General features: G+C 41.7%; 1 protein-coding gene across 1 annotated transcript in view; it reads left to right on the top strand.

Moving 5' to 3' along the window:
- trpc5a (transient receptor potential cation channel, subfamily C, member 5a) overlaps positions 1-25,637 on the top strand; it is a 122,906-nt gene extending 97,269 nt beyond the window's left edge. Inside the window, exons 14-18 of the mRNA XM_075450889.1 lie at positions 10,575-10,770; positions 11,490-11,699; positions 17,766-17,807; positions 22,089-22,178; positions 24,621-25,637. Coding sequence (XP_075307004.1) covers positions 10,575-10,770; positions 11,490-11,699; positions 17,766-17,807; positions 22,089-22,178; positions 24,621-25,637 — 1,555 coding nt within the window. The remainder of the gene's footprint in view (positions 1-10,574; positions 10,771-11,489; positions 11,700-17,765; positions 17,808-22,088; positions 22,179-24,620) is intronic.
- The last annotated feature ends 2,096 nt before the right edge of the window (positions 25,638-27,733 follow it).

Raw genomic sequence — 27,733 nt, 5'->3', positions numbered from 1 at the left:
TGCAATTCTCTGTCTGTTTTGCTTCACACACAGCTCACCCTCTGGGATTTGCACACTTTTTCAGTGTCTCTCTCTCACTGCAGGGGTGCTTCTGGGTTTCTTATTTACCCAAATGGAACATATAAATCTTTAGATATACTTGGTGTACTCTCAGTTCATGGGTTTGTTTTATGCTGTGTTCAGGAGCCAACGTTAGACCATTACGAGTTTAAAAGTAGTTTTTTTTTTTTTCCTTTTCAGATAGTGGGCATTGGCTAATTAGTTAATTAAACTTATCACTTTCTCCCTGTCTCTTTGTCACAGCAGGAATGCCTTTGGGTTTCTGATTGACGCAGATATAAAATTTAGGCTTCTAAATTCTTTCAGTTCAGCGCTTGTTTTGCTGTAACAAAACAGCACAAGGTTCTTACCAGAGGTGGGTAGTAACGAGTTACATTTACTTGAGTAAGTTTTTGAAAAAATTGTACTTCTAGGAGTAGTTTCAAATCTCTATACTTTTTACTTTTACTTGAGTAGATTTGTGCAGAAGAAACTGTACTCTTACTCCGCTACATTAGGCTACAAGGAGCTCGTTACTTTTCTTCTTACCTCTTTGGTATTCTACGCCTCATTATTTTTATCCCCCTGCGTACGCCTCATTTTAATGTTTTATTCTGACAGAGAGAGAGACTTCCGCCAAAGGCTCTACCACGTGAAAGTGTTTCACCAATCAAACGTAGCCACGTCACCATACTCAATCTCAGCAGCGGGACGGGTTAGCTTTACAGTTTACAGTCGTAGCAAACAAGAAAAGAAATAGATGGAAAATGGCAGAATCAACGGTCGGAAATGAAGACGCAGACGAGGCCTCATACTGAAAGCATGTTTACCTTACAAAAAGTGCGAAACAGCAGCTACATTATGTGTCTTCTGTGTCAACCAAAACAAACGGACATTTCAGCAGAAACTCAACATCTAACTTGAGGAAACATGTAGCGATAAGTTTCCTAAATTCGTTCTCTCCCCCCCCCCATGGATAGGTGAATGTTTGTTTTTTAGGTTACAATGGGTTACATATGTTTTAAACATTTCCTAAGTCTCTTTTATTTTTTATTAAAGTACTTTAATTTACCTGGATTATTTTAATTTAAACTATTTTGTAATTAATTAATTAATTTTAACTCATTTTATCAATTGGATGAACTCTCATTTGCCTAAAGATGATTATTTAGTATTTTTGTCTGTCTGATTGAATGCTTGTGTTAACAAATAAATCAGACGTTACTCAACAGTTACTCAGTACTTGAGTAGTTTTTTCACCAAGCACTTTTTTACTCTTACTCAAGTAATTATTTGATTGACTACTTTTTACTTTTACTTGAGTCATATTATTCTGAAGTAACAGTACTTTTACTTGAGTACAATTTTTGGCTACTCTACCCACCTCTGGTTCTTACCTACAACACCTCTGACTCAGCTGATTCTGCGACACTGGTTTGCTGTGTGTGAGCGGCGCTGAGCCTCCTCGGTTTGGTCTGTCTGATATACCAAACAGGAACATCTGTTGCTTGACGAGGATGTGTTTGTTTTCGTTGCGATAAGTAACACCTTAGTGAAAAGGGCTTCGGTTATCTGCAGTCAGTGGGTCTACATGATTAGATGAATTAGATTATAGCTATAGTTGGATTATTTGAGCAAGGGTAATTATCCTTGGATATGTGGCGGTGAATGAATCGAATCATTTGCACAAAGCATGTCATACCCCGGTATGATAGGTGGCGCTGTACCCATTTCAACTATTGCTAATAGAGCCACTTCCGGTTGACCTCTTCACCACCACCAACAACAACAACAAACTCAGGCATTCAGGAAAGATGGCGAACGAAGAGCAAGATGAAGCTACGTCCCTCTACATTTCATTTGTGATGAGCTGCTTATTGCACAAACGCGATGCACAACGACGCATTCTCCATCGCGTTGTTTGTTTCTTTCCGACGGCGGCGACAAAAACAGTAATATCGTCTCCTTTGACTTCTGGGCCACGACCCCGGGAAAAACATCTCGAGCATAAGCTGAACGCAAAGTCCAATTCACCACGTGCTTCACCGTCTACAAGCACGTTCAGTGTGACTTTCAACCGAGTTACCCGATCCGATCCAATTTTTACTCAAACTAAGGTGTATTCATGAACTTAATAACTCAGTCTTGTTGTAATTTAGCCATTAATCCGATTCTTTCAGTGCCATGCAACCTCACTGAGTGAGGAAGCAAGCCTTTTTTCCACTGCTGTGGCTGGTACATAATCTGTCTCCTGTGTCTGTGTCAACATTCATGTACTGAGCTGTGACACATCTCATAACCTCTACAACTTCTATTTGGCTACTGCTTCATGGACCAGTGACTCTGCATGATATTTATAGACCACTAACATGTGTAACACAGCAAAACACTGCGAACACTGTGTTTTTGTGTGTATCAGCTTGTATCGCAGGTGTCTCAGCTTTTTCAGCACTCTAACTTCACTGATTTGGTCCCACAAGCATGCAGCTTACTCTTAATCTTCTGAATATATTCTGCATGTAGAGATGGACGATATCTTCACATGACGGAAGCAAGGCATTTCCAAGACCTGGAAAGACATGCAGAGGGGGCCCTAAAGAGAAAACAATAGTCATGAAAAGCAGTTGAATGAAACCCCTTATACCCCTAGATGTTTCTCCTTACATAAATTTGCATAGCATCTACATAAAACTGCATTCCTTTAAAGCTTTGCAGCATTCTTAACAATAAAGTGCATTTGTGGTGTTTTGTAGATTACGGCAGGACATAAAGTGTTCTGCTTAGTTTTTCTCTGCTCTCTATAAAAATCCCACCCTAAACCATGTTTTAAAGTGGATCAAGTCCCTGCGAATAGTTTCCTTGATTGCACATTTTTATGCATCTGTAAAAAATGTTTTTGTATGCATGGAAAAAAAAACTAAACAAGTCTTCTGTGAATCGAAAATGTGATAAAAGCTTGACGGAGGTGGTTGTTGGAGGATGCATTAATGGGGGAAGAGCTCCTCAAATTGCACAACCTGTTTGGAAAATGTTGCATTGCAAGTAAAGAGTGCAGGGATTTACAGTAACACGCACACACACACTCACTGAAAATGTTGCGTATTCATAAGGGAGATAAGCTATAGGCTGGAATTGATTAATTGCACGCTGTCGGGCAACCAAGTCACAACAAAGAACCATGTTGTGTTTTCTCACACAGACACACACATACAACACACACACTGTGTATCCTTCTCGGTTCACCTCACACATAACTGCAGAACTATAACAGTGAAATGACTGAGTGGCTGTGAGGATCAGCTGCAGCAGTTCATGACTCGGCTTGGAAAAGATGAGAGAGGAGAACAGAGGAGAAGAAGAACAGCTAGAGGGGTGGGGGGCGGGCAAGGCGAGGAGAAAATAAAGTAATTGTGGTATAGTGAACTATACCAAAGCAGGCAAGTATTGGAATGCAACAGAAGGAAAGGAGAGCAGAGAGGTGGATGTGAATAAGTGTGAGGAGAAAAGAAGAAAGAAAAGAAGAGGAAAGAAAACCAGAAAGCAATAAAATAATGTGAAAAGGTTGGGAGGCTAATAAACACAGGGATGACGGATGAAAGGAAGAGAAGATAAAAGAGATGAGAGAGGAAACAAAAAAGAAAGAGAAAAGAGATCAGAGAAGATGAAGCAACATAATGGGGACGAGAGGATAGAAGAGGAGGATCAGCAAAAAGAGAAAAAATTCATTTTCACTTCCAGCTTGTCACATACCTGTATGAACACATGGACAGAGCACTGTGGTTTTATATTTGAACGCACATGGTAGCCCTTAAGGGTCAAATTTTAATGTACGGAATAGAAGCAGATGTCTGAATGAAAGAGCGTGGAACTGGAGCTGAATTTCCTCTGCTGGTGACATCACTGTTGTACGACTCATGGTCACCATGGTGACCCAGATAAGCAGAGGGTAGAAATGTGCAGTCTAACATGCATGAACCAAACCATGATACCATGAAATTCTAACTGTAGAAAAGTGACACCACAGTGGTGATTTAAAATGTCCGGCTGTGAGGGCTCTTAACACAGTGTGAGAAAAGTTAGGGGTGAAGATGTGTGCACCTGTACAGTTGATGTATGGACCTCCGGAGAGTGGTGGGGGAATAAAACATAGGTCTTTCACCCAATACTTCATGTCCTGTCCTTTTACATTTCTTGTTCTGATCGCTTATTGATGGTGATGGTGTGGATGCACTTTTGAGATTTGTTCTGGCACTGACGTGGAAGTCACATATGTATTCTTTGCAGGATTAACAGTTAAGCAACTTTTAGTGGTGGATCGAACCATTAACAGGTTTATGGTCATTTAAATCGACACCTGGGTTGTTGTCATTACATCTTAAAATCTCTTAAAATTGGGTTCCTGTTAGTTTAGACTCTGACCAAAACTACTTCTGTGCTTTTCAGAAAACAGAGTATTTTGGGTTGAAGTAACCATTAACAGCATTAACTGTATGTTACCCCTTGTTTCAATGGGGTCAGGTGTGTTGCATTCTGGCTGCTGTATGACTTCTGGAGCTGATGTCTGCCACTCAAGGCGATGCTTTATTTCCCTGACACATTTTCCTCGAAGCCCCTGTTGTGTTCCTTTAAAAAAAAAATGCGCGCATAGTCTATTTTTGACTGAAGCAGCATCAAGCTGCGCACATGCAAACAAACAAAAAAGGCAAAACGGGAAGTCAGACAGGAGCCAAATAGAAACTTTGGAAATTTTTCTAAATAAAACCGCACTGGCAAGACTGTATATGAAAGCATGAGAAGTTCCTCAGTGGAAAAACACAAAGGGCTGTGACACTATGTAACTTTTCTTTGAAGGAAAACACCAGAAGGAAAGATGAGCGAAAAATAATTACAGGGCTTTTGGGAGTTAAAGGTGTGTAGGTGGCCTGATTAAGGTCTCAGGTACATGATTTACCTCCATTTGACAAATAAATCTGTGTCCATATCTACCTGGTTTTCCAAAGTACTTCCATCCAAATAGGAATGCAGAAATTCCTACAACCTTAAAGGGATCATGCCGGGCCAGTAAGTGGCATCAACATCAACTGCATGTCGAGATGCATGTAATACGAGAGAAGAACATTCTGAGCCTGCCAAGTGATTTTCCCTTGGTGGTGACTAAAACATTGGGCGTCATGCAACAACCGTCCGTACGCACAGATTTGTTCTTAAAGAGTGCATACGAGTGATTTAAGAGAATTTGCGCATTCACAAATTTGTTCGTATTTTACGTTTTCTTTCAGGCACGAACAGAATTTACGAGTGATCCAGACCTGTCGTAGGAGTTTCGTAAAATAGTCCGCTGTTATTCCAATCAAGTTTGCTTGACTAATGGATTGTATATTTAATTACTTTGAAGAAAACATAAATAAATATATACATTATACCCCATAATGATGCTGACATTATTCTGTTTGACTTAAATTATGCACTAATTGAACATTAATTTGACTGTATATAACAAGTTCAATGGGAAGCGATTTAGATTGCCAAGGACTGTGCTGCTGCAAATATGCAGCTTGCTAGAGCCACAACTCCAGAGAGAAACACGCAGATCAAACCCAATTCCATCACACGTCCAGGTCATCACCACCCTCGGATTTTTGGCAACTGGAACCTTTCAGAGGGAGATTGGAGACAGATCGGGGGTGTCCCAGTCCTGTGAGTCGTGCGCTCCTCTTGGTCATCAAAACTCTCATTAGTTTATCACCCAGGGTACATCAAATTCCCAAATACCGCTGTCCAACAAGTACAAATTAAGAGGGACTTTCATGCCGTGGGTGGACTGCCAAACATAATCGGAGCAATAGACTGCACACATATATGCATCAAAGCACCCGTGCCCCTGTCGTGGAGCGCACTGAGCTGAAGGACAGGTGGGTGTGTCTCGATACAGCGGGGGACAAACTGCTCTCCAGAGAAGGCATGCCAGATTTGTCCAATATTGCCATGAACGAGGGTCTCCACCTGAACCAGACCAGACAGACTAGAAGGTGTGGTGGCAGAAGACCCCCCTCATGGACCACCCCATCAAAGAGCCTTCATGATGAGGCAACAACTGATTGCACGGCTTTAGTTGCAGTCATCGAGCGCTTGCCCAGGGCGAGACGTTTTTTTTAAGCCATTTTCATATCAACCCATTTATTTTTTGTTTCGGTGACATTATGAACTACAGGTGACATGGAATTAACAGCACTCGTTTGCTTCCCATTTCTTTGCTTTAGCAGGTCCCGTAATTCCACTGCTGACACTGCTAAAAATGACAGATTTTCCTTTTTGGATCTCTGAAAGCAGAACTTCAATCTCAGAGCCCGTAAAGTTGTTCTTTTTGCGCCTTGATGCCATTCTCATGACTCAACACTCAACACTTCCTGGCACAGGAGCGAGGAAGCACAGCCTTGTATGGTGTAATTTTGGTCCTCGTGCACGTGCCCTTAAAGGTAGGGTAGGAGATCCTGGATTTTGAGTCCAGCGAAGCTGCATTTTGAAAATACACAGGTCAAAAGTCCCAACCCTTTTCTTCACTTTCCCCCCGAAGGCACGCCTCTAGAGTACATGAACGAGCACGAAGGTGTACGAGCGCTGTTCTGACAGCAAGCATCGATCGTTGCCGTATTTAGTATTTAGTATTTAGTATATGATAACTATACGTTTAATAATGCTAGGTGCTAGCCAAGCTGGCTCTAGTTTAGCTTCCTGCCAAGCTTCTGGACGCGTAATTCGTTCACGGAGCAGGGTACGCGCACAGGGAGAAGGAGGGGGAGGGAGGAGCAGATTGCAGTTTGATAGACGGCATCAGAATCCAATCATTGTGAACGGTCTGTTCAGTATGATTGGATAGTGTTTTTCCTAGATTGTACGTTCTAGAGGCCACTAAAACTTTTCATATTAATGTCAAAACTTATAATTAATTGGTTGCAATGGGGGTGTGAAGAGTATTTCAAGCAATATGTAAAAAAATGTTCCAGAAAAAGATCCCCTACCCCGCCTTTAAATACGCACGGGTGGCATTCATTATTTACGCAGCTCATTTAGACTTTTTAGTTTAGCGCGTTTGTTGAATCTGACGTGGCATGTTCGTACAAGACCTTCGTACGAGACCTACGTACGAAAAAAATTGAGAGAAATTTAGAATAAAAATACGAAAATGTTCTTGCATGAGGCCCAATGATGGCACCTTTTTATTTTCCTTTTTTTTTTTGGACATCATTGATGTTTCACCTCGAAAATTTATCCAAAACCTTTCTAGCACACAGCCCAAGTGAAAGTCAAATGAGATTCCAAGCTGAGCTAGCCAGGTGTAGAAAATCCGGTGTGTAGACGCCAGTGTTGTTGTGGTTTCTGACGCATGTGCATTACACAAAGCAGTGGGCATGCGCAGAGCTGACTGAGAAGTCGCCGTTCTCCAAAAAACCCTGTTTGCCATGTACACGCACAAAAGCTTCAGTTTGGAAAGTGTTTTTAAAAATAATCTCAGGTTTTCTGACCAAAAAATAGCGTTTGCATTTGAATGAGAGGTGAAATAACAGCAGAAAGAAAATGTTGTTTTTGTCCATTTGGGCAAACCAAGTAATCTGACGTATTGAGTGATTTGTTTCACTGAACCATTCAGGAAGTCCTCTTAATTGGCAGGCATGTTCAAAATGTACTTCACAGGTGCTACGATGATGCCTCTGTCTTGCAAAAGTCACAAGCAAACTTCAACCAATCAGATGAACCAAGCAAAAGCTCCTGAAATCGGTTGGTGACGTCATCAACAGAGCACATTTGGTTCTGGTCTCATGTGGTCCCTTTTAGACTTGAAGATGCCTTCACTGAACTGCTTTGTACGTAAGAAATATGTAAAAGAGGTTTCAGGTGTGTTGGAACGGGGTGTTCAGGGCTCCTGACCAAGCAATTTGTGATGAGCTGGAGGTGAGAATGATCGGGAAAAGAGGAGAGGAAACAAAGAGAAGATGGAAAAATGTAAAACAAGAAAAAGGGAAGGAAGCAGAGTTTCAGCCCCTCGTCCTTTTTGCTCATTGTTTTCCCTCGTGTTCACGTCCTCCCCTCTTTCTTGTTTCATAACAATATCACGCTTGGCTGCTTCATTCATCATTGATTTAATTCCCCCCTCACCCTGCTCCTCTCATCAGTTACACAACCACCCAAGTCTCTCACCTTGGGACTTACGCTGCACACACACAAAAACATATTTCGCCTCCACACATTCTCACACCATCATTCAAACGCTGTTTATGAAGGAACACAGTTTGTGCTACGGGTGATGTAGTGATTTGTCATGCACGCGTGCCTAAAACAATGCACAGTCCTGCAATGAGAATAAATTCTGCCGCCTTGAATATTTTATGCAGCATAAACATAACACCCTGCAAACGAGCCTCCGTCTGTGTCGTTCTCTTGGTGTGTGTGTGTGTGTGTGTTGGGCGCTGCCTATTGTTTCTTCATCAAAAATTCAATAAGCACTGCTGTAACTGTGACTGTCGCAAAGAGACACAGAAAGAGGAACAGAGGCCAGAGTCAGTCGAGGAGGGAGATTAAAGAAGGAAATAAACAGTGTGACAAGGCGAAAAAGAGGTCCTGCGTCAGAGAATTGTGGATGGAGAGTGAGGAGGCCGAGTGAAACATGGATGAGAAAGACAAGGGTATGAAATATGAACGTGTCCTACAAAAGTTAATAAAAACTCACTGCAATAAAACTGCTTCAGATCCATCTATATCAAACTATGATCTTTCCCAAATTTTGTTCTAAACCGACCCTGACGACTAGTTTAAGCCCACAATGATGTGAGCGCACTGATTTTAAAAAAGGGGAGGGGGTGGTCTGTGGCGTAGTGGGTACAGCAGACGCCCCACGTACAGAGGCTACAGTCCTCGCTGCAGCTGGCCCCGGTTCGAATCCCGCATCGGATGGCCCTTTGCTGCATGTTATTCCCCCTCTCTCTGTCCCCTGTTTCCTGTCTCTCTTCACTGTCCTATATAATAAAGGCATAAATAGCCCCCCCCCCCCCAAAAAAAGGGAGGAAGTTGTAGATGATCAGGATGAATAACATGATATAGAATTGAGGGTGGATGTGTCGGTTGACAGATTAGACCGGTCTTGATCCCTTGATGATCTTACGAGAGAGGAGATTGGTACTGGTTTAATGCAGTGGTCCCCAACCTGAGGTCCCTGCTCCCCCTTTTAAGGGGATACCAAAGATCACATTGGTTATGTGAGACTTTCACTCCACAGAAGCTGCCAGGGTTGGAATTGGTCATGTGCAACAAGCAGACAGGGGGGTCTTAAATTCAACATGAGTAAACAGGAGCGCAGAGTTGGAAATAAGGAGCCACAACAATTTCCACGGCAGGTGTAACAGGACGGCGTCACGGTGGGTGTTTCTTTATGCTCAGATTTACTCGGCACCAATTTGCGTGCCGATATACATTGTGTATATGAGCTTGCTTGAATCGGAAATGAGTCTCGTTTTACTGATGTTGGCACATACAAAGGAATCACAAGTGATGGACTTTACATTTCCAGCCTCATAGATGTGGAATACTTCGGCTGTGAAGATGAGCTCACTCTCCTTCAAGCTGACTCAGTGACAAAGGAATATTTCCAGGAGAACAGATAGAAAAAGGTTTTGGAACATCAAATTGCATTGTTTCCCTCAGGTTTCAGGTTATTATCCCATTAGGCACCCTTGCAACGATAAAAACTAAATCCTGTATCAGTATGACACAAACCTCCCACCTGACATCTTAGCCCTGCACAGAGGTTCAACATTACTTTTTCGGCCAATTAAAAATGTGACCGATTGTTCCGAAATCAAGTGCCGGTAAAGTTTTGGAGGTAATTCTTTTTGTGCATTCCAGGGGACCAATAGATGTGATGAGGAATGGGGAAAGTAAGGAGGTCATTTATGAGAGGGAGGTGGTCCGGCTCCCGAGTCCTACTCTGATCAGTAACTTGACTTGTTTGCATGAACTTGATATAACTTTTAACTACAGTGAAAAACACTGAATAAACATGGTTGACAGCCAGTGGCTGGCATTCTTTAAAATGCTGTGACATTTTTTAGGAGAGAGGTGTGGGACTGTATTACAGAGGGAACTGGAGCTGAGTGAACTCGTCATGGTTCCAGTCATGACCACTGTGTCGTCATTTTCTAAAATATCTTGTAACGGTTAAACAGATGACCACCGTGGTCAGATTAATCTCCAAAAAGCATATCTCCGAACATTTGCCCATTTTTAATCTTTTTTTGCGTATTGTTTGGTTGTTCAAAGACCCTGAGAGGAAGCATCCTTAGAAACAAGAACTCAGTAAATTACACAATAAAGCTGCAGTTACAGATGGGACATTGATCTTAAAGGTATGGTTGATGTGTGACTGTGGGTCCTATTTGTAGTCTTGCTGTGTTGGATGATCCACCATTGTTTAAAAGTCTTTTGTCATCATCATCATGGCTCTTTACATACACAAACCGTGTCAAACTGCTTCCTCTCCTCAGGTTATTTGAGACTCTCCAGTCTCTCTTCTGGTCAATTTTCGGGCTGATAAACCTGTACGTCACCAACGTGAAGGCTCGCCACGAGTTCACAGAGTTTGTCGGGGCTACCATGTTCGGGACATACAACGTCATCTCGCTGGTGGTGCTGCTCAACATGCTGATTGCCATGATGAACAACTCCTACCAGCTCATCGCGGTGAGTGACAACCTGAAATCTTGTCCTGATCACAAATGTACTAATGTGAAAACTAGATGTTTGATGCTCTTCTAGTTGTCATAGCTGTGCAAATGAACCAACTAACCGAACACTGGTCAGCATAGAAACACTTGTGTGTGCAGGTAAGTCTCGCGGTATTCACAAAGTTGTGGTTTCTTCCTCGGTAGCAGGTTTTTTTGAGACAAAGTTTTCAGTTTGGATTAGATGGAAAGTTGCATTTACCCTCATCATGGAAACTCAGCTACTGCTCAAATTGACTCTGCACTCTCACACACACACACTTAATTCTGTTTCCTGTATAACAAAGAAGAGAAAAAATGATTGAAATGTTGTCAAATTAGTTGTATCTCATTGATGTTCTAATTAATTACTGATGGAAAATTATATTAACTGTTTTAAACGTCGGTGGGGACCTTTAAAAACGGATAAAGCTGTTGGAACACAACACCAACACTGAATGGAACATTTAAAGGGGAAACACACTCAAAATGTGGAACAGTCCCTTTATCATTAGGAAGTTTTTTTTCTATTTGAACCCATCTTTCGCGTTTGGTTAATTAGAGTTTTAGGTTCGATCTCCTCTATTCTATCTCCACATCATCACAGCAACTGTCAACAAAAAGTTAATCAGAGATTTTGAAGCTCAGCAGCTTGTTACGTGATCTTATTGAATCCATAGTCCCCCTCTTGTTCTCCAGGACCACGCCGACATTGAGTGGAAGTTTGCCCGCACCAAGCTGTGGATGAGTTACTTTGACGAGGGAGGCACACTGCCGCCTCCGTTCAACATCATCCCCAGCCCCAAGTCCATCTTGTACCTGCTCGTGTGGCTCCACAACAAGCTGTGCCAGAGAGGTCAGCCGCCCGGGGAGGCCTCACACAAGTGTGAAAACCTCCGAGAGTTCACGGTAAGCGAAGGCAGAACGACGTGGTGGGGACTTGAGCACAGTCTGCCATTTTTACTTCTTTTTTTTTAATTAATGATCCTGGTTGTGTTCAGGGTTTTTCTGTTGATTTGTAATCCCCCACGATTCACTTAGAACACTGTGTTTATGTCTTATGTGATCAGAATAGTTTTGTTTTCTACTGCTTCTGAGATGTCAGGTACCAAATTGTCTTGTGTCAAACATCAGACATTCAGGATGGGACTCAAAAAAACAGAAAGCATAAAATTACAGACAGTTAGTCTCAGCAGGTATGTGTGGGTGTTCCCCAATTACCCTTTTTTTTTTTTTTTTTTTTGTTTCACAGACAAATGAGAAAGTCACACAAAGATACAATATACTGTAAAACTGCCAACATTAAAATTAAGGACATGCATGGTAGACTAAAGAAAGTAACAGATAATGATTAGATTATCTTTAAAACATGGATATATTGACTCGATGCATTTGTAAATGGAAAACTGAAATTTGATCAGTTGTGACACGAGAAGAAGCAGCTGCCAACATCAGGAGTGAGACTCTCGGTCTGATCTGCAGCAGATCTGTTTCCTGTCGCCCCCGCCTCTTCTAACAGATCAGCGGCTGCAGACAAAACTCCGAAAGTTCCAAACCTCCCGAACGAAGCGACTGAAAGGCTTCATTCTTTCATGCTGTTGTGATAATTCACCTCTCACTGAACGGAAAGGAGAAGTCACGCTTTGTTAGGATAAGACGGGCTTTTAGTTTGACCCTTTAAGCTCAGAATAAAGGCCGCGTTGCACAACTGTCCCTCCGCAGGACTCCTTCATATGCTGATAAACGCCGTGTTATCAGCTCCAAAGCTCCAGAACAGCAGCTAAATGGACGTGCTTGGTGAGATTGTTCTACCTTTTAATATTTCTTTCCGAAACATTACACAGTAATTTCCTTTCGGCATTTCTACCAAAACAACCGGTTGTGCTAACACACACAAAACCAGTTGCTCTTTATTTCATGAGCAAAGTTTTACAGCTTGACCGAACTTTCAAGCTTTTGTGTGCACATATAAATATCAAGTCATAGCTGTAGTTTTCATGTGCCTTTGCTCCCCCACTCAAATGCTCCAGTCTTCTATTATAAAGATCAAACCAGTAAAGGACTTTTGATTTAAAAAAAAAATAAATCAATTTGCTTTACTCACAGATGCATCGATGGCTCCGACAGAGATGGGTCTATTTTATTTAACGACGGGCTTCATTTACTCCCATATTACATGAATTATGAGCTGATGCCACCACTGAGTCTTTTCTCAAAGATTATTTCTTATCTGTAAAGGTCACATTCCCAAACAAAAACACCCTAACAACGACAGAATTTCAATGTGCTCTGTCAGCCGGGACAATATTAGACGAGAAAGGTTAATCGACTGTAGCAGAAATATCGGGAAAATATAAAGAATGTCGGAGCGCTTCACTGCATCGTATTCATCTTTTAAGACGACCTTTATTTAACCCACAGAAATAAGTTTGAGATTATAAATGGAATAAAAAAAAAAAAAAACGCGTCGTGGCCGAGACGGGTAGCAGCTCACATCAGCAGCCGTTACGCAGCAGTACACACAAAACAAGCACTTTACGCTTTACAATTAAGTACATGAAAGCTAAATAAACATGAAATATATTAATATAGGTTGTCACATTTATCTCAAGTAAACACAATACTGCCATAATATTTCCATTTTCCCGTTAGTTGAATACATTTTCACCTTGGTACAGAAAAGGCACAGACTGCATGCTTAAATATTCATTTTCGGTTAAAATGAGAAGGTTAAGATAGATAATAGGAACAACAGCTTATGGTTTGGTTACCATCTGACATTTTACAAACATGGATTATGAATGAATTGGGCTAATATCCATATGACATGTTTTTGGGGGGTTTTTGATAGAGGGGGCTGTCGTAGCAGGTTTGCTGCCTTTCCCTTAAAGCAACAGGAGAAATCATAAGTTGAACAACTTAAGTTGGAAACACTGTGAAGGGGATGGTGACTTCAGCCACTTCAGTTCCCTGAAAACTCTCTCTCAAAGTGACGTCTTTAAGCTGCTTGTTTTGTCTCAGCAGCAGACCACAGATTTGAAAGTAGTCCATTCAGAGGGAAGAAAAAAGCAAGAACACCTGGAAATCCTCTTATAAGAGAAGCACAACTTAAATAAATGGAAACAATGAATAAAAAAAGAAAGATGGTGTGCATGATAAATGATATTTGTTGGTCTTATAGGAGCTTGGTTTTTATTTTAGTTAGACTCTAGAGTTTTCAGGCCTAAACTGCAGTTGTGGCTCCCCGCACTTTAATTGCAGAGATTCAGTTGATTGATAGTATTGATAACAAAGTAACGCGGGCAGATTTGCACTGGCAGCACATCTGTGAGAAAATAATTGTAGTTTGAAGATCAGCAGCAGTAAATGCTTGTGAAGCTGCAGGCAGGGAAGAACAACAAAGCCAACAGACACCTGGAGTTTACTGGTTAAAAACAAATAAATGAAAACCTACTATCATTAACCCCCTCTGATTGGCCACACGGCAAAAATGATTGGGCTGTGTATTGACCCAAGTTCCATTGTTCCCACAGACGCTCAGAAACAAGCAGGCATTGTGGAGCTGGAATGAAAAGCCGATCAGATATAATTGACTTTGGCAGGCGTGCTCCATTTATTCAGATAAGAAGGCAGCAAATATGAGCAGCTACTGAAATATGAATATTTCCTCCTCTGGTAGAAAATTCAATATTTGAGGTTTTGGGCTGTTTTTCTATTACAAAACGGACCTCTGAGAGCAGACTGACAAGTTTGCCAGTGATAAGAATTACGCAAAGCCAGCTAATATTGATTTAATCTCGCTTTGGGGGCTCTGACTCGTCACCGAGTCGATCGCGTCGCGGTGACTGAACCTGTTCCCTTGGAAGGTGGATTAAAGAGCGAAAGAAAGAGCAGATACGAAATGGATAAGTCACCTCACAGGAAACAAAAAGCCCGCAGCACGTGGACGGACATCAGCTGTAAGTCTGAAAGTACAGAAAGAAAAAAACATCGGCACATAAACACGTCCTGATGAACACATTTAACAGTCCAGTCATCTGAAGACAGCAGCGCAGAATGATAAGGCTTTTTCACACTCTCACACACACACACACAGAGTGCAGCTGGCGTGTTCACCTCAGCTGAAGTCAGCTGAGTTATATAAGCCAAACAGCCCACATAGGTTCACAGAGCCACACAGTTCTGCAGAGATCTGATCAAGGCAAAGAGCCAGCTTGTGTGTATGTATGCGTTTGGACGCGTCTTTGTGTGTTCGCGCGATTAGAGCCGAAAAAACAGCATGATCTATTCAAATCCATGATTGCTCTGAAGACAGAGAGAGATTTAGAGGATGATGTGGGCAGGATGATTGCAGGTTTGTGTGTGTTGACAGAAATGTGTCAGTATTGTGTTAGCCGGCTGCAGGGAGCGGGAGGAAGACAAACCAGAGGATGGATGAGTGGGAAGCACGAGGTGAAAGACTGAATATTGAGCTGAGGTAGAAATAAAATTAAAATGTGGAGAGAAGAAACGACACGGGAGGAGATATGAAGGTGATGGATGTTTGTGTGACGGATAATGCAGTTTTGCTCATTCACTGGGACTCCACTCCTCGAGTGAGAATTATTGACTTCACACTCTGAACATCAGCTCCAAACATTACGACCAAAGGCTTTTTTCACTGAAAAGTCCTCGAAAAGCTGAGTTTTCTGGGATTCTTCAGACTGTTCATTTACACTTTTTACTCTCCGCTTTGAAACACGAAACCTTTAAGCTTTTGACTTTGTCTTTATGTTTATTATCACATTGGTCTTGAATATGTTTAGGCAGCGCTCGCATCACATCCGGCTTGAAAGTCAAAAGGTGAAATTTGCTGTTTTGATATGCTGCCAAAAGAGAGAGAACACAAACTCCTCACACATGACATGTTCATCTAAAGCAGCTGATTAAACGAATATAATAGTCGACAGAGAGCCAGTGGAAAAAACAGTTTTTGCACTTTGTCATGTTCCAAACAGCCTTTACATTAGCGCTTTGTCCAAAGGAAAGAGGAATTGCTTCCAATGCGAGCGCAGCTGACTCCATCAAATCAAAGGTGATCTATTAGGTTTGGACCATTTAAGTTCCAATCTGAGAAATTCGCCACATTGATGCAGAAAAAAAATGCAACTGAATAGAAGTGATGAGCCGTACTTCTGTTGAAAGTTTGGCAGTAGCCGTTTTTTTTCTTTGCTCTCGTGCACCAGCACGTGAACACAACACTGAGCAGCTGCCAGATTTTGATGAACGAGGCTGGCAGGTGGAACAACAGACGTGGTAATAAATTAGATTAAACGCTACCTGATGCGCCTTCAGGAAAGATCGATTACCCCCCATTTCTGATCAGTGCTTGTTATTAAAAGTCTTAAAAACACACACGCACACAGTCTCCAGGTATAATCTATGCCGACATTATATCATGTGTGCTGACCAGCCTTCATTTGAGCCCCATTAGAGGTGGTAACCTTGGTTACAGTGACCAGCTTTTGTTACCTTTGGTACCGAAACATTACCTGCTTCTTTTCAGCAGAACATCCGCAGCTTATTCAAGGGGTTGCTTTTAGTTTCGGAAGTTGTTGCTGTGAACTGAGGCTGCCACATTATCAGATTTTCACTGCACGATTTCACAGAAATTCACAATAATGATATTATTGCGATATTCATAGAGCATATTTTAAAAATGTAAAGGTGTCAGTTAATGTAATCTTAGACTGCTATGGCATGTTTATGTTCTTTTTTTCCTCCCAAATGATTCAAATACAAAATGTGAAGGTGGAGAGATGTAAACAGTTGTTAACCACAGTTCTACAATAGTGTAAAATTAAGGCTGGGCAACGATTAAAAAATTTTAATCTAATTAATCACATGATGTCCCTCATTAATCACGATTAATCGCATTTGTACGCAAAATCCAAAAATGAATTCAAAAGTAGTGTGTAGCTTTTAGCATTTAGTTTTATTTTAAATGTGCTGCCATATAAATGAAAGCGCCATAACATTTGTTGTGCAAACACACTTTTAACATCAGCATTTTTATGTAGTTTTTATGTAGAAGCCTCGCTCCACTGTCCGAGTAAAAGTTCCATACCCTTCTCCATGTTTGGTGGATCCGCCAATTACTTTCTTTTCCGTTTCCGCAGCAGACAGCAACAAAGTTTTACAAAATAAAAGCCTGTGAGCAACAGACTTTTACAATAATGAAATAAATAATAAAACCTGCGTTAATGCGCGATAAAATATTTGTCTGCGTTAAATAATGAACGAGTTAACGCGATAATAACGAGTTAACTTGCCCAGCCCTATGTAAAATATAGTATATTTGTGAATGGAAACTGGAAGGTAATCGTGGGGTGAAAGAAATCAAGTGAGCGACCAAACAAAAGATCCAGAAAGCTCTTTCATCGATACAGAGTCAACTGAAACAATCTCACTTGTGTCGAGCCTATTTTGGTCCAATTGAATCCATCGTTTAATGGAGCGACTGTGTCTTTTTTAGCAGAAACCTTTCTGCTCACTATTTTCACTTCTCCGGTTGTCATTCTGAATAAGACCATGTGCTTTAAGTCCAGACATGTAAATGAAGGGTGTAACTAAATGTTAGGAATTCTTTTTTGAAAGATGATAAATGATTAACTGAAGTTCATTACTCAGCACCTCTCCAAGATGGAGGACCTGGGCTGTGAAAGTGTCGCTCTCGCAGCCAAAAGCAATTTGTTACCCGTTGGCTTTTGTTTTAACGGCGTGCTGCAAGAGGAGGCAGTGGACATATTTAATTTTGGAGTGACCTCTGCGTGAAATATTAGCCTGGCTGAGAAGAATAATAAGCAAAGACGGGAAAGAAATAACGGGCCAGAGGACTGTAGGAAATGAACCAAAATTGAAAAAGAAATATAAAGTGGCGTGGTGATGGATGTGGAAACATTGTGTGGTTAATGTAATCACTTCTTCTTCTTCCAGGAGCGTCATGCTGACAGCCTCATACAGAATCAGCATTACCAGGTCAGTGTCTGCTCTCATCTTCATGTCTGTTTGAAATGCAATTCTTAATTTTCTGTTTCTAGCTTTTTTCGACGCTAAGACAGGCACAACTTTAGGGCTTAAAAGCTCCACATCCATTTTTATCACACCAAAACATCTATGTGGAGAAGAAATGGGAGCCACTAGAGGCTAATTCCCAGACTTAAAGCCAGTTACATCTAACTGCGATTTCATGAACACTCTGTAACCATCTAATAAATCCACAGATATCAAATTGTGTGAAATAACTTGGTGTAGTCTCCAGAAGTGAATAAATAAACCAATGTTGTATTCACAATAGAACCTAGAAAGTAGATCAAATGTTGAAAATGAGACATTTTTCTATTTCATGCCAAATATTTCCTCATCTTGAATTTAATGACTCCAACATGGCTTTTAAAAAGTTGGGACATGCTGCTGAAAATGACCGATTTACATCCTCAGGCATAAAACAAACAAAGGTCCACTGGAGTAAAAAGGCACTAAACTTTAAGAGGTTAATATAGTTTTTTCTGCTTTTTTTCCCCTTCTGTTAAACATTTCTTTTAGCATATTACATGTTCTCACTGTTACAAACTCTGCTTAGGGGAATTCTTAAATGAGTGAAATGACTCCTGAAGTCGCAGCCATGACAAGATCATCTCTGAAATACTACAGGAGCGGCTTTAGCGCAACCTTAATGATCTCCTTTTTGCATAGAAAACACTGGACCATATTTTTCAAATAAAAGGAGATACTTCTCTCCTACAAATTCTTGCAGTCAAAAGGTGTCAAAACATCCAAGGTGATGCTTGATTATTTTTACACAGTAGTAACACAGGAGGCTGTGAGTTTGGGTGAGTGACTCCAGTAGTCTTAACAAATATCTCCTACCATCTGTCCCTAACTTCATTATATTTTCCAACTAGTTCAAGGTGAAATCCTTAGGGAACAGCTATTGGTGTCAGGATTCATAATTAAACCAAAAAGGGGGGGGGGAAGGATCCAAATGCAGGACTACAAGAGAAGGAGGCAAAGAAGAGCACATGGTCTCAGAAGCTAAGAAAACGATGAAAGACTGGTAGATGGACGGATGGACAAGTGGACTGACTGACTGAAAGACTGACAGAGTAACCATAGAGACATGACACTGCACTGGCAAAGAGCTAATTACAAATGGACAACAGGTGAGAGGAATAACTGGAAATTAGGTGTGAAACAGGAAGTAAAGTAAAGTCTTTGAAAACAGGATACAAAGAAAGTAAAGAGCGAGTAGCAAACTGAGACACAACTCAGCTGAGCAGTCAGAGCAGTTCTGGGCCTTAAAGGCACAGGTGCTAAAACAGGTTTTTCTCTTGGACAGAAGGTGCCAGGAGATGTTGCAACGATGAGAAACGTGATGTAATCCCCTTCTGTTAGACCCTCAAGGAGCCTGGAACTGAACATGATATGGGCTCTTTAAGTTTGACAGAAATATACAAAAGCAACTTTTTACGAATGCCAGATACTGTTGACCACGGCAATGTGTGAATAGGGAAATAAACAGTGCTGTCGGACTCGTCACGCAGCGCTCTGAGGTTCTGCACTCACGTTATTGAGAGTTGAGTCAACACCTTGATTAAGAGCACTTTGGCAGAGTAGAACCTCCAAGCTCTCACTGTTAGTCAGCTTCATAATACATAACTTAGCAGCTGTTAGTATTTAAAGCAAGTTGTCTGTATCCTTAGACGAAACATTTGGCTTTTTATGACCAGCAAGCCAGTATTTTCTTTATTATCTCAATGATATCAACTGTAGTGTGAGCTTATTTATTGGATCTGACAATTATAAATCCATGCATATTTAGTATTTTTAGAGACTTTTTAAAGTCTTTGTGTTGGATGTAAAACAACACACTGCATTATTTTTGGCGGCTTTAGCTGTCACCTTCATGTGCAGTTTTAGGTGAATTTCATAAGAATTTGTACAACAAATCAGCCAAGACTGAGCTTTCGTGTTTTGACACCTTAGCACTGGCAGTGACTACAAATGCAGTAATGCCAGTACTTTTGTATTTGGCAGTGTTGATTGTTCCTTTGATATCCATCCACGGTTTTAAGGATTGTTGTGGGAATCTGTCCCTCACATTAACAGAGTGTGTGGTGCGTTTTGGCAGAGGTGCTGAGTGACAGCATGCCAGAACGTCCTGTTTGGCAGTCACAGGTGCTAACTGTGGGAGGATGCTGTGTGTTAGTGTGCTTGTGCACTGTACTAGTATATCAGGGATGGAATTACCGCCCACTGAGCACCAAATGCTTGTGAAATGTGCGTTTGGCCTGTAAATCAATGAAAGTGACCTGCCTCATTACTGATTACTTAACAATACAACATCGAAGAAGAACCGTGCTGCACATTGTTGATTACTTTCACAATACTATAAGCCATTAAATAGGTTATACAAAGTTTTTCTTGCTGGTATTTTTTCTATAGTTGTACCAGAAATGATTATATAGCACATTATGTACTACATAGATGGAGAAAATACATAAATAACCAATATCGACATGCTATATTTTCTCTTCACTTTGCTTGGCCTGCACGAACTTGCATGAACAAACTGACAATATTCTCCCGGATTACATGTTAACATTGTTAACTGATGTCATAAAGGTGCTGGCAGAAAAATGAACTAAATCAGAAAAATTAGGGTGGACGAAGTCACAATTTTTAAAGAAGTTTTCTACCTGTTTAAGTATTTGCAGAAGCAGATTCTGGGTGGCAGACTGACCTGCCTGCAGTTGAGACCTTTCACCAAATGCAAACATTCGGAGCATCATGAAACACAAAATTATGACAAAGAAGACTTAGAACTTTTAAACTGCTAGACTCCTCTATCGGACAAGAATGTGACAGTGTTCCTCTCCCAAAGGTCCAGCAGCTGCTTCCTCAGTTATCTGATGTTTACAGACTGTTGTTAAAAGAAACAAGGATGATAGTACACAGTTGTAAATAGATTTCTGCCTCAACTTAAAAAAAAAAAACAGTGAATAAAACATTTGCATTCTGTTTTTATTTGCATTTTACACAGCTTCCCACTTTTTTTTTTTTTGGAACTGGGGTAGCAAAGCATTTTTTGAAGAAATGCTATTTTGGTTGAAAAGCACAGCTCTAAAAGTTGTGTCATATTTTGGAGAGTCAGTGTTTGTGAGCAAGAATATCAGCCTCGGGCCCAACAGAGCTTTTTCTAAGGGTGGGCTAAATCTGGAACATTTCTGAATCCGTATCTGAATACAGCTGGAAATTCACTCAATAAGTCACTGTTGCTTTCAAGTTAATACATGCAGTTTTGATATCAACATAAAAACCGTCACCAATATTAAAAGTAGAGATCCTCATTCAACGTCCTTGATGTGCTGTAAAGGAAACGCAGCGACTTTTGAAGTGTGTTTCTCTTTTTTTTTTTAAATCCTATCCTGCCTCTAGCACGCTGTACCCTGGAACCACTCCAGAGTATTTCCAGGAGGCAAAAGGAACTTTAAAAATAGATGGCAGGAGTGGCTACGGTGTCCAGGAAGCATTCCACAGTGCTGCGGCTGTACTGGAACTTTGGTCATCTCTGAGCAGCATTGTAACTCTTTCAAAGGCTTCTTTAACTGTGGGCGACGGTGCATTGTCTACAAGATGCCTCTTAAAATGGGCATAGAAAACTCAATATGCTTAATATCAGCTTTATTATCAGATCAGGGTTTTGTATTACTCTATGACATTAACAAGTCCAGCTCTTTAAATGTACCATATAGACAGTACATGTTATAAAATAAAATAAAGTTGACATTAGTATCAAATTAGTAGTTATGTGCAAAGACAAGTATTTATAGACAAGTATACAAGTAGTACAGAAAACCAGTCTTTTCCATATAGTGGATTGTCTGGCTTCAACGGCGGGAAGTAACGATGTATCATCACACATGTGCAAATTTGAGCATTTTGGGTCTCAGACACTGTAGCCATCCCTTCAACCAGCCCTACTTAAAGTCTAATCCTTTGTTGTGTTGCACGTGAGTGAAAGGCCAGCAGCAGGCAATGTCCGGACCCTCATTCTCTGGACGTGTTCAGTGTTCACGTGCGAATAAAACTGTTAGACAACTGATCATCTGTCAATTCAAGTGTTTTTTTCAAGTTTCAAAATTTTTGACAAAAAAAAAACAAAGACTAACCCAAAAAATGATGAAACAATTTGACAAGAAGAGAGAAGTAAAAACAGGTGAAAAGAATTACAGTAACCACGGCAACTGTCTTCAACAGGAAGTGATCCGTAGCCTGGTGAAGAGATACGTGGCTGCCATGATCCGCAGTGCCAAGACGGATGAAGGGCTTACAGAGGAAAACTTTAAGGTGGGTAACACAGAATGAGCCACTGTTGTCATGGCAATGTGCTGTATCGATCCTAATAAATAATTAAACAAGCTAAAGAAACAGGAACCCTCCTCAAACACGGTGAACAACAAGTATAACCGGCACGTTTGAGTCGTTATGTGTCTGGATGGTCGGCAGAGCTGCACAAACATCAGGTGCACGGAGGCGCCTTATTTATGTTAACGCTCCAATAAACCGTGCAGGTTTTATTGATACCGCAAGCAGAAGTGCTTTTTAGTGCCGCAAAGATTTATTAAAGGACTTTTTTTTTTTTTTTTTATATAGCTACCACCTGCCCACTATCAAATCTGTTTCAAAGCTTCTCTCCTGCCCAAAATCTACTGCTCTGAGCAGCACCAGCTCTTCACTGTCGATGATCCTTGAGGAGGGTGTTTTTGTCTTTTTCCAAATGTTCTGAGCCATGAATTATTTTGAGCTGTTTTACCTCCCGAGCCAGTTTCCCCCCTTAATGCCAATGAAGTGCTTTGAAGTGGAAAGTTCCTTTAGGCTGAAAAAACAACAGCAGGTGCACATTGAAGTAAATCACTTTTCACTCCCAGAGTGTGTTCACCTGTGTGTGTGTGTGTGTGTGTGTGTGTGTGTGTGTGTGTGTGTGTGTGCATTTATGCAAGGAGTTATAAATAAACATAGACTGTATGCGTCTATGTGCTTATAATGTGTGTCTTAACGTCAGGTGTTTGCTGAGATAAATCAGGGTTTTATTTACTGTGGATTAAAGACGTGCAGCATTTGGATCCCATGTGGCGAGTGGAAGAGAAAAAGCTTTGAGACGTGCGGTTCATATTTTATAGCTATTTTATAGCTGTCTGTGTCTTTTTGAGAGAAGAGAATTACAATAAACAGAGACACAAATGGAGGAAGTATATGCACAGGTGCTTATGGTATTTTTCTCTAAAGGCAACAGGCTAAATTGCAGTTGCATGGGATTTGATTTGAAAGGAAACAGAAATCGTTGTTGCCCCCAACAACGATTTATCTGTGCTGAGCAACTAATTAGAGCACCTTTCACGCGTACGCTGCTTTCTGTTAATCTGGTGGCGTCCGAATGTGTCCCACCCACTGCTGTTTTGTTTTACACACTGCAGTTTTCCGTTTAGGTTGATATGAATTCCTATGGCAAAACGACACATTTATATTGTGAAAACTGTAACTATAGAGAGACTTAAACTGCATTTTTCCTGCGCTGATAACAGCTGAACTGCTACTGTAGTACAATTAAACTCAGATTTTAACACTGACGGCTCGCTTTAAGATGTAGAAAAGGGATATTTAAGGGCTATTATATCCCACCTCAATTTATTTGCTGTCCATTCTTGTGCAAATGGCAATAATTATGGGTGCACTGTGTGCTTTCTTTCACTTTATGTATGTCTAATTGAAGCATGGCTAACATAAACACAACTGTTACTGAATTCCATCACTTTAACAGATGGGTAAAGCCATTAATCTTTGGTTAAAACTTTCTCTGCAACTGTTTTTTCCTAGAATTAAGGGGCTTGATTGAAAGTGAGGAGAGAGGCTCATGCTCATAATTTCTAGTTTTTTCATAAATTGATTGTTCTAGTTTGTAGAATGCAAAAAAAAAGTAGTGGTAAAAGAAAAAGAAATGAAAATCAGTGTTTATCATTTCAATGCACAACATTATTGATGTTATTTTTTTAAGTATTTAAACTGATATCATTCTTAAATTAAGAAAAAAAAAAAGAAGCATATTTTGGTATTTTCCAGTCTATTTACCTTTTTGGACATGACACCGTCAGTGTCAGACAAAGCCACAGCGTTTTCAGTCCTACCTGCTTCATGGTGGTAGCTGGGCGTACATCATGTGCAAATAGACAGTTGTGCAATTAATCATGTGACCGTATTCGGAATTTACATATTTCTCTCAATGTCTAAAGCCAACACGAAAATCCAGTTTCCACTCCATCCATCATTTGGGGAAATGGTTAAAAGATCATTTAAGGTTCGTTAAATGATGTGTAAATGTCACTGTGCTCTCTTTAAATTGTATTCCATGCCCATATCAGTGAGGGCAAAGAAATGGGTGTAGCGTAACCGACCCCACTCTCTTTGCTGACACATCTGTCCCACTTTCACCATTTATCCACTCTTCCTGAGTCCTTACCCTCCTCTTCACCCTCTGCCTCTACAAACAGACAGTTCGCTTCCTTTCTCTCAAGCAGTCATCAGGCTCATCTCTCCCACTTACCCTCCTCACCCTCTTCTTTCTAGCTCTGTTTTTTCTTCTTCATGTTTACTATACCATTAACAGCGAGGCTTCAGAATAAACTACATCCTTGCAGTTTAGAGAGTGTAGCGTTTATTGGCTCAACGTGATGTCAGACCAAATACTCTCGAACATTGTGACATTAAATTCCCCGTGGTTCTGACTTTCTGCAGGAATTGAAACAAGACATCTCAAGTTTCCGCTACGAGGTCCTGGATCTCCTCGGCAACCGGCGTCCTCCCCGGCGCCACTACTCTTCCTCCAGTGAGGCAGCGAAAGACGACGGCACCATGGCATCGGAGGACGACAGCGAATCGGGTGACGACAGCGGAGGAGGAGTTGGAGTCCAGAAGTCAAAGAGCGTCACCTTCACCAACCCGGTGGAAGACGGCGGCAGTGCTGCGCCGACGCTTGGCGTCTCTGCGCTGGTGCGTTCAATTTCTGGAATGACACAGATAGACAGAGAAGACGAGGGCGATGGATGGGGGGAGGAAGAGGAGGAGGAGGAAGAGGAGGGCAAACCAAAGAGCAATGGGCTGAAGACGACCAGCATCCCTCCGACCTCCACCACCGCCCTCCCCTCACCTTCTTCATCATTCTCCTCTTCTTTTTCCTCGTCACTCGCTCGCACGCGGAGCCGCCTACAGCGTCTCTCAGCTCCAAGTGCAAAGACGGACTCTTTCAAACGCCTCTCATACTTGTTTTCCCGCTCCAAGCGCAAAGCTCCACCCACGCCACTCCAGCTACAATCTCCACCCTCCTACACCATCTCAGACGGGTTGCTCCGCCCCCTGGAGAGCCACAGCCACTCCGACTTCGGACTCAGTGGCGTGACCAGAAGCGACACCCACCTGAACGAGGTGGGCCGCTCCGTTGACAACCCGTTGTTCTCGCCGCGGCGGACGAACGGGCGGGACTCGCTCCTGACGCTGTCCCTCCCGCCCCCGTGCCCCTGCCAATCCCTGCACTGTGCTTCCAACATGTCCGAGTCCAGCTCGCACCTCCTGGACTCCAGCGAGGACGTTTTCCAGGGCGAAAGCGTGGAGGGGGCGGGCGAAGTCGGCGTAGACAGAGCAAGAGGAGGAGGTGGGGGGATGGTGATGATGATGGGCGGGTGGGTGGGGCCATGCGATGATGTCTTAGAGGACAGCTGTGAAGTCATAGAGGACTCCGTCACCACGCAGCTATAGGAGACAGTGGACAACCAAACTGTTATTCTTTGCTTGTTTGCAGAACGGCTGAATACTTACCAAGATGGCATGAGACAGAGAGAGGTGTGAGGAGCGAGGATCCAACGGAAACTGCTGTGGAACTTTACAGGATTGGATTCTGGACTTTATCAGGAGTGTAACATCCCCAACTGTTGGTAACACCTGTGAGGACAGAAGGGATCCTGATGTGGCAGATGTTTATGGGGACAGTTTGAAACCATGCGTTTATGTGGATGTTGAACCAATCGCTGTCCACTTGTGTTGTTTGGAACACGATACAAAAGACACTCTGTGGGCTGAGCATAGAGCAACGGCCCTAACAAGTCCCATTTGAACGGGATTAACCTTGGCATGAAATATTCCCAGTGGTCAATGATATTGTATGATTGTTTCGTACGGAATTTCACCCAAGCCTCCCAAATATGCCAATACACATCCTCAAAATCTGCTGTTAAGATGCAGAAGGAAAATTTATTTTATTATCAAAAGATAAATAAATTAAGATCTCACTTAAAAACATGAAGACTTGGCTTCAGACAGAAATCTAAATTACAAGGAAAAAGGTTTTTACGCTGCTGAACTTTATTTTTTGTCCTGCAGCTGTCCTCATAAACATCTGCCAGTTTCCATGCATGCCTCAAGGAGACCAAAGGGTGGCGTTTCAAAGAGAGAGTACAAATTTTCCTTCTTTTCTCTGGGAGGATTAAAGGTGCGATTATGATGGAATTACAAAGAGCTTCGTTAAAAGTGCGCTTGGTTTCAGCTCAAGATGCTTTCTTTCCCTTTAACCAAAGTATGAGTCTATGGTGGAATAACAAACGGAATTAAATCTTCTTAAAGTCACTGGAATTTGAATGGAACCACCCTTTTACGGAACGGAATGGCTCCTGTGTACAAGTTTAACGAGACAAATCTTGCTTTAAATCTGAAAATGGAATATTATCCCCTTTACGTCTGGAATGAAGGATTTTTACTCCAGTTGGATCACTGGGATGAAAAGGAACAGCATGGAACCATTACTCTGCTGTTGATAGCCTGCACCGTCTCTCTCTGCATCAACAAGGGCCAAGGAGCTTTATTTTATTCTAATAATAGTTATACTAGTAATAATAACGCTAATAATAATAAGAGACAAGACTTCTAACATTAATGAGGACTATTCTGGTTTCTAAAGACTGTATTTGCTTCTCTTTGAGTTGCTGACCCTACCCTGGCTTCTCATTCTGCTCTTCCTTAACAAGTACACTTTAACTAGTGTACAGAAATATAAGGGGATGTTTATCGTGAGGAGGAGGAGGAGGGATGAATGGATGGAAAGGTTGAAGGGAAAGGGGAAAAGAAGGCTTGAGAAAAAGGGAAGGATTTGAAGCTTATAGCAGAGGAAGATGAGAAGGCCAATAAGTGAAGAGACTAAGACTTGGCTGAACAAATGAGGAGCAGATGGACACAAAAAGGGATGAGGTTGCCTTTCCATCTATCTTGGAATTCTTTATTAGAGGGAAATGTCTCCAGAATTTCATCATGAATTTTTTTCTTCTTCTCTTGAAGTCGCTCAGTGTAGCAACCTCAATTGGTTGGCATGAGCAGAAGCTGTCAAATTTAGTCTGGTTATTATACAACTGTCGGCGATGAAGTAGAGAAATTATGCATGTTTGATCAGAAAACCACCGCTACCTGCAACACACACACACACACACACGCACACGCACACACACACACACACACGGACACTTACTCACACAAGCAAAGACACACAGTGAATATCAGCAGGTGTGATGAGTAGCTTCTGGTCAAATGTTCTGCCCTTTGTCTCATCTCTCCAGAGTCGTCCCTCTGCAACACGGTGACATCAGCGCCACTCTCGCTCTTTACTTTTGATTCTCGCATCCATTTTGTTCATCTTTGTCCTTGCATTTCATTCTTCCCCTAAAGCGCGCACACACTCACCCCTCTGGCTGACGCTGTGACCTCACCGCCAGCTGTCCTGGCATCAGAAAGCCCCAACGTGTCGATGAATCAACGTCCCAAAATGTCACACTGTAACCATGGAGACCCTATTATCCTGCCCTGCATCC

Source organism: Odontesthes bonariensis, chromosome 19 (genome assembly GCF_027942865.1).
Source record: "Odontesthes bonariensis isolate fOdoBon6 chromosome 19, fOdoBon6.hap1, whole genome shotgun sequence".
Taxonomy (NCBI): Eukaryota; Metazoa; Chordata; class Actinopteri; order Atheriniformes; family Atherinopsidae; genus Odontesthes; species Odontesthes bonariensis.
The sequence above is the reverse complement of the archived record's forward strand: the minus strand, read 5'-3'. Positions and strand labels throughout refer to the sequence as shown.